Genomic DNA, 10,960 nt, shown 5'->3' with positions numbered 1-10,960 from the left:
GCTTCCTGTTTGGAATCTTCTCAGGTTTTGGCCTGCCAAATGAGTTCTGTTATACTCACAGACACCATTCAAACAGTTTTAGAAACTTTAGGGTGTTTTCTATCCAAAGCCAATAATGATATGCATATTCTAGTTACTGGGCAGGAGTAGTAACCAGATTAAATCGGGTACGTTTTTTATCCGGCCGTGTCAATACTGCCCCCTAGCCCTAACAGGCTAACGAGTCCAAAGAGAAGGATATCCTGCTTTCAATGGAACAGGCCCAGATTCACGTCTCTTGCATGAAGAAAAAACGCCGGAGAAGGGGACACAGATCGGGGATCCTTTTGAGAATCCGGAGGCGAACGAGTAAACTCCCAATGCCTTCCATTTTTCTTGCTATTGTGCAATCGTCCGAAAATAAAACTGATGACCTACTATTAAGATTATCCTACCAACGGGACATTAAAAACTAACATCTTATGTTTCACCGAGGCGTGGCTGAACGAAGAAACTGACAATATAGAGCTGGCGGAATTTTCAATGCACCGGCAGAACAGAGACGCTACCTCTGGTAAGACGAGGGGTAGGGGTGTGTGTCTTTTTGTCAATAACAGCTGGTGCGCGATGTCTAATGTTAAAGAAGTCAAGGTATTGCTCGCCGGAGGTAGAGTACCTTATGATAAGCTGTCGACCACACAATCTACCAAGAGAGTTCTAATCTGTATTACTCGTAGCCGTCTATTTACCACCACAAAGCGAAGCTGGCACTAAGACCGCTCTTAACCAACTCTATAAGGCCATAAGCAAAGAAGAAAATTCTTACCCAGAAGCGGTGCTCCTAGTGGCCGGGGAGTTTAATGCAGGCAAACTTAAATCAGTGCGACCAGGGGAAAAAAATAAATAATAATAATCCTAGACCACCTTTACTCCACACACAGATGCATACAAAGCTGTCCCCCACCCTCCATTTGGCAAATCTGAACACAATTCTATCCTCCTGATTCCTGCTTACAAACAAAAACTAAAGCAGGAAGTACCAGTGACTCGCTCAATACGGAAGTGGTCAGATGACGCGGATGCTACACTCCATGACTGTTTTGCTAGCACAAACTGGAATATGTTCCGGGATTCATCCAATGGGATTGAGGAATACACCACCTCAGTCATCGGCTTCATCAATAAGTGCATCGATGATGTCGTCCCCACAGTGACTGTACGTACATATCCCAACCAGAAGCCATGGATACAGGCAACATCCGCATCGAGCAAAAGGCTGGACCTGCCGCTTTCAAGGAGCGGGAGAATAATCCCTCAGACGAACCATCAAACAAGCAAAGCGTCAATACAGGATTAAGATTGAATCCTACTACACCGGCTATGACGCGCATTGGACGTGGAAGGGCTTGAAATCTATTACAGACTACAACGGGAAACCCAGACGCGAGCTGCCCAGTGACGCGAGCCTACCAGATGAGCCAAATGCCTTTTATGCTCACTTCGAGGCAAGCAACACTGAAGCATGCATGAGAGCACCTGCTGTTCTGGATGACTGTATGATCACGCTCTCCAAAGCCAATGTGAACAAAACCTTTAACCTGTTGGGGATAGGGGGCAGTATTTGCACGGCCGGATAAAAAACGTACCCGATTTAATCTGGTTACTACTCCTGCCCAGTAACTAGAATATGCATATAATTGTTTGATTTGGATAGAAAACACCCTAAAGTTTCTAAAACTGTTTGAATGGTGTCTGTGAGTATAACAGAACTCATTTGGCAGGCCAAAACCTGAGAAGATTCCAAACAGGAAGCGCTCTCTGACCATTTCATGGCCTCCTTGATCATCTCTAACCAAAACAGGGGATCTCTGGCATAACGTGACATTTTCTAATGCTCCCATAGGCTCTCAGAAGGCGGGAAAAAGCTGAATGATGTCTTTGCAGGCCCTGGCTGAAAAACATTAGCGCATTTGGAAAGTGGTCGATCAGAGGACAATGAGACTGGAGGCGCGTGCACGAGCCGACACCATGTTTACTTTCTCTCTCTGAACGAAATTTAGTAAATTCTTTATAAGTGTTCGGTGGGAATGCTAGTCACATGCTAATGTAAAAAGCTGGTTTTTGATATAAATATGAACTTGATTGAACAAAACATGCATGTATTGTATAACATAATGTCCTAGGATTGTCATCTGATGAAGATCAAAGGTTAGTGCTGCATTTAGCTGTGGTTTGGGTTTTTGTGACATTATATGCTAGCTTGAAAAATGGGTGTCTGATTATTTCTGGCTGGGTACTCTGCTGACATAATCTAATGTTTTGCTTTCGTTGTAAAGCCTTTTTGAAAATCGGACAGTGTGGTTAGATTAACGAGAGTCTTGTCTTTAAAATGGTGTAAAATAGTCATATGTTTGAGAAATTGAAGTAATAGCATTTCTAAGGTATTTTAATATCGCGCCACGGGATTACACTGGCTGTTGCGTGCAAGCGTCCCACCTAGCCCATAGAGGTTAAACAGGTCAACATTCACAAAGCCGCTGGGCCAGAGGGATTACCAGGACGTGTACTCAAAGCATGTGCGGACCAACTGTCAAGTGTTTTCAACCTCTCCCTGACCTAGTCTGTAATACCAACATGTTTCAAGCAGACCACCATAGTCCCTGTGCCCAAGGAAGCGAAGGTAACCTGCCTAAATGATTACCGCCCCGTAGCACTCATGTCGGTAGTCATGAAGTGCTTTGAAAGGATGGTCATGGCTCACATCAACAGCAACCTCCCGGAAACCCTAGACCCACTCCAATTCGCATACCGCCCCAACAGATGACGCAATCTCAATCGCACTCCACACCGCCCTTTCTCACCTGGACAAAAGGAACACCTATGTGAGAATGCTGTTCATCGACTACAGCTCAGCTTCCAACACCATAGGGGCCACAAAGCTCATCACTAAGCTAAGGAACCTAGGACTAAACACCTCCCTCTGCAACTGGATCCTGGACTTCCTGACGGCCGCCCCCAGGTGGTAAGGGTAGGCAACAACATGTCTGCCACGCTGATCCTTAACATTGGAGCCCCTCGGGGGTGTGTACTTAGTCCCCTCCTGTATTCCCTGTTCACCCACGACTGCGTGGCCAAACATGACTTGGTTGGTGTCCACATCAACAAACTATCTTGGTCCAAACATACCAAGACAGTCGTGAAGAGGGCACGACAAAACCTTTTCCACCTCAGGAGACTGAAAAGATTTGGCATGGGCCCCCAGATCCTCAAAAGGTTCTACAGCTGCACCATCGAGAGCATCCTGACCGATTGAGTCACCGCCTGGTATGGCAACTGCTCAGCATCTGACCGTAAGGCGCTACAGAGGGTAGTGCAAATGGCCCAGTACGTCACTGGGGCCAAGCTTCCTGCCATCCAGGACCTATATAATAGGCGGTGTCAGAGGAAAGCCCATAAAATTGTCAGAGACTCCAGTCACCCAAGTTAGACTTTTCTCTGCTACCACACGGCAAGCGGTAACAGAGCGCCAAGTCTAGGATCAAAAGGATCCTCAACAGCTTCTACCCCCAAGCCATTAGACTGCTGAACAATTTATAAAAATCGCCACCGGACAATTTACATTGACTCCCCCCCCGTACACTGCTGCTACTCACTGTTTGTTACCTATGCATAGTCACTTCGCCCCCACCTACATGTACAGATTACCTCAACTAGCCTGTACCCCTGCACACTGACTCGGTACCGGTGCCCCCTTATTATAGCCTCGTTATTGTTATTCTTATTGTGTTACTTTATTATTACTTTTTATTTTAGCCTACTTGGTAAATATCTTCTTCTTGAACTACACTGTTGGTTAAGGGCTTGTAAGTAAGCATTTCACGGTCAAGTCTACACTTGTTGTATTCAGCGCATGTGGCAAATAAAGTTTGATTTGAATATGCAATTAACAATAGGGTCTCTTATGGAGTGCACTGTCAAAATATGAAACAAACATGGGTGTTAAACAGTCCTGGATGTGACAAGCATGTACCTTCTGGTGATTATGGCGGCAATCAGTGGGACACTGTACGTACAGGATACAGGCACTAAAAATGGCTGCCAGCCTCTCCCTCAGAACTGACAGAAGATGGCAAGACAACAAAGGTGATGCCAATGCAAAACCAGTAAGCAGGTGAATGTGAAAAGCAGATAGAAGTAACTTTACCATGTTCCACATAAGTGATGAAGCCCAGAGACAGCAGCACGGCCCCAAGATGGAAACTCAGGCCCTAGAAGAAACAAAATGTCAGATTGGCTTCACAACAGAGGAAGCAGCTCAACCAACACTTCACTTTGGCCTCAGCCAGAGGGATCAGGCAGGGACATTTTCAAAATCGGATAAAATCATACTAAAAACAGAGAGCAGTATTCAAGTGCGATGATGACCTTTGAGTCATCACGTAAGATGAATTCACTGAGTTGGTTGACTCATACTCACATGTAGCAAGGCACTGGCTGTGTAAGTCACAATGATGGAAGGAAATGTGCCAAGTTTCAATGCATTTTTGAAAACATCTGTATAACAAAATGGGGGAAAGACACAGTAAACAGTTGACATTTTAATATGGCAAAAACATTCTAACCTGGTTTGGTTCAACAGGACCTATAATTCTAACATTTCTATCTAATCTAGAGGTTGACCATTTAAAAATCGGCATTGCCGATTAATTAGGGCCGATTTCAAGTTGTCATAACAATCGGTAATCTGCATTTTTGGACGCCAATTATGGCCGATTACATTGCACTCCACGAGGAGACTGCGTGGCAGGCTGACCACCTGTTACGTGAGTGCAGCAAGGAGCCAAGGTAAGTTGCTAGCTAGCATTAAACTTATCTTAACATAATCACTAGTTAAACTAGTAATATCATCAACCATATGTAATTATCTAGCTTGTCCTGCGTTGGAAATAATCAATGTGGTGCCTATTAATTTATCATTGAATCACAGCCTACTTCGCCAAACGGGTGATTTAGCAAGCGCATTCGCGACAAAAGCACCGTCATTGCACCAATGTACCAAACCATAAACATCAATGCCTTTCTTAAAGTCAATACACAAGTATATATATTTAAACCTGCATATTTAGTTAAAAGAAATGAATGTAAGCAGGCAATATTTACTAGGGAAATTGTGTCACTTCTCGTGTTCTGTGCAAGCAGAGTCAGGGTATATACCGCCTGGCTCGTTACAAACTGTGTGAAGACCATTTCTTCCTAACAAAGACCGTAATTAATTTGCCAGAATTTGACATAACATTGAAGGTTGTGCAATATTTAGACTTATGGATGCCACCCGTTCAATAAAATATGGAACTGTTCCGTATTTCACTGAACGAATAAACGTTTTTGAAATGATCGTTTCCGGATTTGACCATATTAATGACCTAAGGCTCGTATTTCTGTGTGTTTATTATATTAAGTCTATGATTTGATATTTGATTCAGAAGTCTGACTGAGCGGTGGTAGGCAGCAGCAGGTTCGTAAGCATTCATTCAAACAGCACTTTCCTGCGTTTGCCAGCAGCTCTTCGCAATGCTTGAAGCACAGCGCGGTTTACGATTTCAAGCCTATCAACTTCCGAGATCAGGCTGGAAATACTATAGTGCCAATAAGAACATCCAATGGTCAAAGGTATATGAAATACAAATGATATAGAGAGAAATAGTTATTATAGAACTACAACCTAAAACTTCTTACCTGGGAATATTGAAGACTCATGTTAAAAGGAACCACCAGCTTTCATATGTTCTAAGCAAGGAACTTAAACGTTAGCTTTTTTACATGGCACATATTGCACTTTTACTTTCTTCTCCAACACTGTTTTTGCGTTATTTAAACCAAATTGTACGTGTTTCATTATTTATTTGAGACTAAATTGATGTTTATTTATGTATTATATTAAGTTAAAATAAATAAAAAAAAGTGTTCATTCAGTATTGTTGTAATTGTCATTACTACAAAATATAAATAAATAAGCCGATTAATCGTATCGGCATTTTTTTTGGTCCTCCAATAATCTGTATCGGCGTTGAAAAATCATGAATCAGTCGACCTCTAATCTAATCGGTTCATAATAAAATTCAGTTGTAATGATGCTTACATATGTTGAGCCAGCGAGACATGGGGATGTTCCAGGACGTCACCACTAGCACCATGGACCTGGGCAACTCCACATTGAGAGGCTTAACCACTTTCAGATCCCTAAAGACACATTTTGTGCATGCATGGATATGCACATGCAAACACACATTACTTACCTAAACTAATATTACAATAGGCACATACACGTCGCATTACTATGCAATCACAATATTGCAATTATAAACATACACTTAGTTAAAAGGGCAAATTGATAATATACTGACTGAACCATAGATTCTATGTATTGAACTCACCATTTAACATTGTCATTGTCTTCAGTAAAACGTACTCCTGCTAGCACAGTTGTACTTTCGCTAAGGTGGCCAACAAAGTAGTTACTGAAGTGGAAGGATACAGCATTCTCATAGGCGTGGAGCCACCTGCACACAGGGGAAAAACAGACAAGATTGCTCTAAGATACTGTTTATAGCCTTTTCTCATTTCAGCAATAATGCAATAGCATTATGCACTGACACCATCTTGAAGTGTGATCTACTAGGCTAGGACTTAACTACTGCTACTACCAGCGTTTGTCTAAAGAACTTTCTTTGTCACAATAACCCTTACCTTGCTTTTGTGCCTCTTGGAAGCAGAGAAAGTAAAATAAAATGGAAATCACTAACAAAGTTGTTCTACATTCACATGTCGAAACAGCCCAGACAGAGATGGCATGACCAAGGAATTGCTCAGTGAAATGTGCACTCACGTGCGCAGTCCTCTGCCCCCCGTGGATTGGAATGAAATAGGGGAAGAGGTATGGGGCGATGCAGTTGGATATCACCAAGCACACCTGGCATTTGACCCAGCTCACTGAAAACTTCTGGAGCCAGGCCAAACTCTAGCAGACAGAAAGACCATGTAAAAAAATTATGATTTTAGCAGCCATTTTGACTTAAGCAGCTAGATTGATCTAAATATAGTGAAAAGCGGTGACAACTTTTTGCACAAGCGCAAACAATTAGTAAATATAGACCAATATGTTATAGGCCTATATGCGAAACGTATACTTAGGTACTATCCAGGCATCTAGTTAGCTTTTTTTCCAACAAGTTCACTGAGAAAACATTTTTTCGCCTCTTCAGCTGTGGCTTACCAGCTTGTGGCTCTCAATGGCCTCTTTGTAGCTTGAGTAGCTGACCCAGGGCCCAAAGACGACAGTGCCCACAAAGAGAATGTAGCCTGTGAACGCCAGAGGATTGGAAACAGCAGGCACGGTGCCTCTGTCCAGGTCAAAAGCCAGAGAAATGCTCTTCATGGCCACCACCATCTGAGAACCTGGGGAATTGCGGATGACAGGCAAAGCACGCACAGTGGTTCCATCAGCATGGCCTCGAATTCAATGCAACAGGAGGGTGCCTGTGCCTGTGGCTAAAATCATACTTGTCTCACACTGCCTTGCCATCCAATCATTCAACATTGTTCAATGTATTAAATTATGTGTTTTCAAATGTAATGCTTCATAGAAATTCAGGAAAATAAGTTCAGATTTGGTGACAAATATTGTCTTTGCAGGACATTTGCCTCTAATTTTATGCTAGGTCACTGTGTCAATCATACGCAGCTCTCTGTAAGAAAACAATATGAGAAAACAGTTAAGTGGAGGATGGTGCCAGCACCAATGCCTATCATACAGCATTAACTATAGACGGAGTTAATTATTCATTACCCCATGAGTAGATATATGAGGATGGTGGTGGAGAGTAAGATTCCTCGGCTGCTGAAGTAGCGGTTGAGGAACAAGGCAGAGTAGCAGAGCAGACTGAGCAGTAACACCACACCATGGACTGCTCAAAGAACAGGTAGAGGGCATATAGACCCGCTGCCACTGAGCCCAGGTGTTTCACAGAGAACGAGAGACCTACTGGAGGACAGGCAATACTAAATACCGGTATACCAGGCCTGCACCAAAGGTTTTTGTAGGAATTGGGCTGCTTATAGGTCTCGGGTATGGGACTTCTTTATCTGTCATCATTACATGTGTCCCATACACAACAGATGGCTTCATGGCAAAGTATAAATTACATGACTCAGTCTTTGGTCGCGTACCCTCTGCTTAGATGTTGCATGCATCAACCAATGGTCACGTGCCACTTCATTTACTGTGCCATTGAGCACCAGACTGCTATAACACAGGTATTTTATTTATCAGCTAAACACATCCTATTCAGGCATTGTAAAATCTGCCATGCATCAGCAATGCCTGGGCAGAGGAACTGTATCACCAAAGTTGGACACATCATCTGTGTTATCCCCATTAGCCACTAATAAATAAATAAATAAATATTTTTTAAAAAAAAAGGTATGTGGACACCCCTTCAAATTTGTGTATTCGGCTATTTCAGCCACACCCGTTGCTGACGGGTGTATAAAAATCGAGCACAATCTCCATAGACATTGTCAGTAGAATGGCCTTACTGAAGAGCTCAGTGACTTTCAACGTGGCACCGTCATAGGATGCCACCTTTCCAACAAGTCAGCTCATCAAATTTCTGCCATGCTAGAGCTGCCCTAGTCAACTGTAAGTGCGGTTATTGTCAAGTGGAAACGTCTAGGAGCAACAACGGCTCAGCCGCGAAGTGGTAGGCCACAGCTCACAGAACAGGACCGCCAAATGCTGAAGTGCGTAAAAATCCTCTGTCCTTGGTTGCAGAGCTTACTAACAAGTTCCAAACTGCCTCTGGAAGCAAATGTTCCAACATCTAGTGGAAAGCCTTCCCAGAAGAGTGGAGGCTGTTATAGCGGCAAGGGGGGGACCAACTCCATATTAATGCCCATAATTTTAGAATGAGATGTTCAACGTGCAGCTGTCCACATACACTACATGACCAAAAGTATCATGTTATTGGTCAAGTGAACTCACCCAGCCTACAGAGGAGTCGACAGAGCAGGCAGAGGAGCAGAAGCTGCCAGACCTGTTCTATTCCCTGCTGGGAAGTAGGCAGAACACAGCTCTCCCCTAGCTCCTGGAAGAACTCTATCCTGCTGAACTCCATGGTGTAGCCTCAACTATGCCTGGCTCTCACTGGAGAAACATGAAAACAATGTAGCTGTAAGTGAGTGATCAATATTGAAGTCACAATATGGCACAGCGGTTTAAGGCACTGCATCTCAGTGCTAGAGGCGTCACTACAGACACTCTGGTTCAAATCCAGACTGTATCACAACTGGCCGTGATTGGAGTCCCATAGGGCGGCGCACAATTGGTCCAGCGTCATCCGGGTTTGGCCGGTGTAGGTCATCATTGTAAATAAGAATTTGTTCTTAACTGACTTCCCTAGTTAAATAGGTTAAATAAAAGGTAAAATAAAAAATAAAGTGTAAGATTTCCTACTGTTCAATTGTCAATGGAATTTCAATTAATGCACCGGCTTTCTTGTTTATAACTTATTATGCATTATAAGTTGGTATAGTCCCAAAATGTGGCAATTCTTTACATTTTATGTAAATGCATGGATGTGCTGTATACAAAGTAAAAGTCCCTTGTCTGTCACGAATGCTGAATAAAGTTATATTTGAACTTACTCTGCCGATTGTCCGTGGGGTGGGTCCTTCAGCTGGTTGAAATTTTAAACTAAATATACACAGGAAAGTATTATTAAACCGAATTCAAAACATGGGTCTCTGTGTGTGGCAATCACAATGTGTTTGCTCATAACCTAAGGCATGTGCAAAAGAGAAGTACATGTACACGATGCATGCATACAAACCGAAGTCTTTACATGGTTTTGCACATGTGCCAGGTGATAGACATTTCAACCGCAGTACCTGCACTCTGAAAAATTGGTTAAATTATAATTTCCTGTGGATATTTTCTCTAACATTTCAAACAGCTGAAGGACCAACCGCACAGACAACCTGTAGATAATTTGTAGCAGTCTGATCTATTAGGCAAGATACCTCATCCCCATATTATTTTTTACCCTCTTGCACATCATCATCTTCACATCTATCACTCCAGTATTAATGCTAAATTGTAATTATTTTCGCCTCTAGGGCCTATTTATTGCCTACCTCCCTACATTTGCACACACGTTTCTATTTTATTTTGTGTTATTGACTGTACGTTTGTTTATGTGTAACTCAGTGTTGTTTTTGTCGCACTGCTTTGCTTTATCTTGGCCAGATAGCAGTTGTAAATGAGAACTTGTTCTCAACTGGCCAACCTGGCTAAATGATGGTGAAATAAAAATAAATTAAAAAAATACAACTGCCCCTATAGATTGTATAATCATGTGCTACTCCATTATTTTGTGTTGTCAATAATGTACAATGCGAGTCAATTTTTCCAGCCACAATCCTGTTACAAAAGTGTCAGGGTCAAACTGTTGAAATGAAAAGATTGTTCCTCTAAAAACGTGGTCATTTTTAACTAGGTTTTTTCCTGTTATGCCAGTGGTTGCGGGGTTGGCAAAAATAGCAAACTTACTCTGACTTGGAGCATATTTCTCGAGATAATGTTGCAAGGCAGAGGCAGCAACTCATTGAAAGTAACGTAACCTAGCTAGTAGAGATTTAGTCGTGCCAACTCTCGATATCTGGACACGGGTTTAAAGAAACGCCAACTTTAACTTAACTTTAAACTTGAATGGGTTGTCTAACGTGGCTAGCGATTGACTATAAAACATGCAGATGCAGTGGAATGCTAGGTTAGCTAGCCAGCCAGAGCTCACCTGAAAAGTTTTCACTTGTCGTACTCGTCCTGTAGGCTATATAATTTACAACGACAGCAATGTCCGCGTTCACTCGTCTCCTGAACACGAAGCAATTTTATAATAAACATATTCAAAAACATGTTTTGAAA

The 10,960-nt window shown here is 42.5% G+C and overlaps 1 protein-coding gene across 1 annotated transcript; it reads right to left on the bottom strand.

Annotated features, from left to right (window-relative positions):
* Positions 1-2,444: 2,444 nt before the first annotated feature.
* On the bottom strand, positions 2,445-9,152 carry LOC106572297 (protein-serine O-palmitoleoyltransferase porcupine). The gene is made up of 10 exons (XM_045696091.2): positions 9,020-9,152; positions 7,826-7,943; positions 7,717-7,724; positions 7,253-7,434; positions 6,866-6,997; positions 6,414-6,571; positions 6,119-6,219; positions 4,457-4,533; positions 4,184-4,247; positions 2,445-4,095 (listed from the first exon to the last, which is right to left on the bottom strand). Exons 1-10 carry the CDS (start codon positions 9,150-9,152, stop codon positions 3,923-3,925), a joined length of 1,146 nt encoding a protein of 381 aa, XP_045552047.2. The 3' UTR covers positions 2,445-3,922.
* Positions 9,153-10,960: the final 1,808 nt, after the last annotated feature.

This window comes from Salmo salar, chromosome 15 (genome assembly GCF_965601325.2).
Source record: "Salmo salar chromosome 15, fSalSal1, whole genome shotgun sequence".
NCBI classification, from domain to species: Eukaryota; Metazoa; Chordata; class Actinopteri; order Salmoniformes; family Salmonidae; genus Salmo; species Salmo salar.
This window is presented reverse-complemented; position numbering and strand designations above follow the sequence as displayed.

What these genes read in the sequence shown, in the direction of transcription:
- LOC106572297 (XM_045696091.2), bottom strand. Translation starts at nt 9,152, where the DNA reads ATGGAGTTCAGCAGGATAGAGTTCTTCCAGGAGCTAGGGGAGAGCTGT. An exon ending in CCATTGAGAGCCACAAGCTG is followed by an intron (nt 6,998 to 7,252) that starts GTAAGCCACAGC and finishes TCTGTCTGCTAG; the next exon opens with AGTTTGGCCTGGCTCCAGAA. An exon ending in CATCACTTATGTGGAACATG is followed by an intron (nt 4,096 to 4,183) that starts GTAAAGTTACTT and finishes ATCTTCTGTCAG; the next exon opens with TTCTGAGGGAGAGGCTGGCA.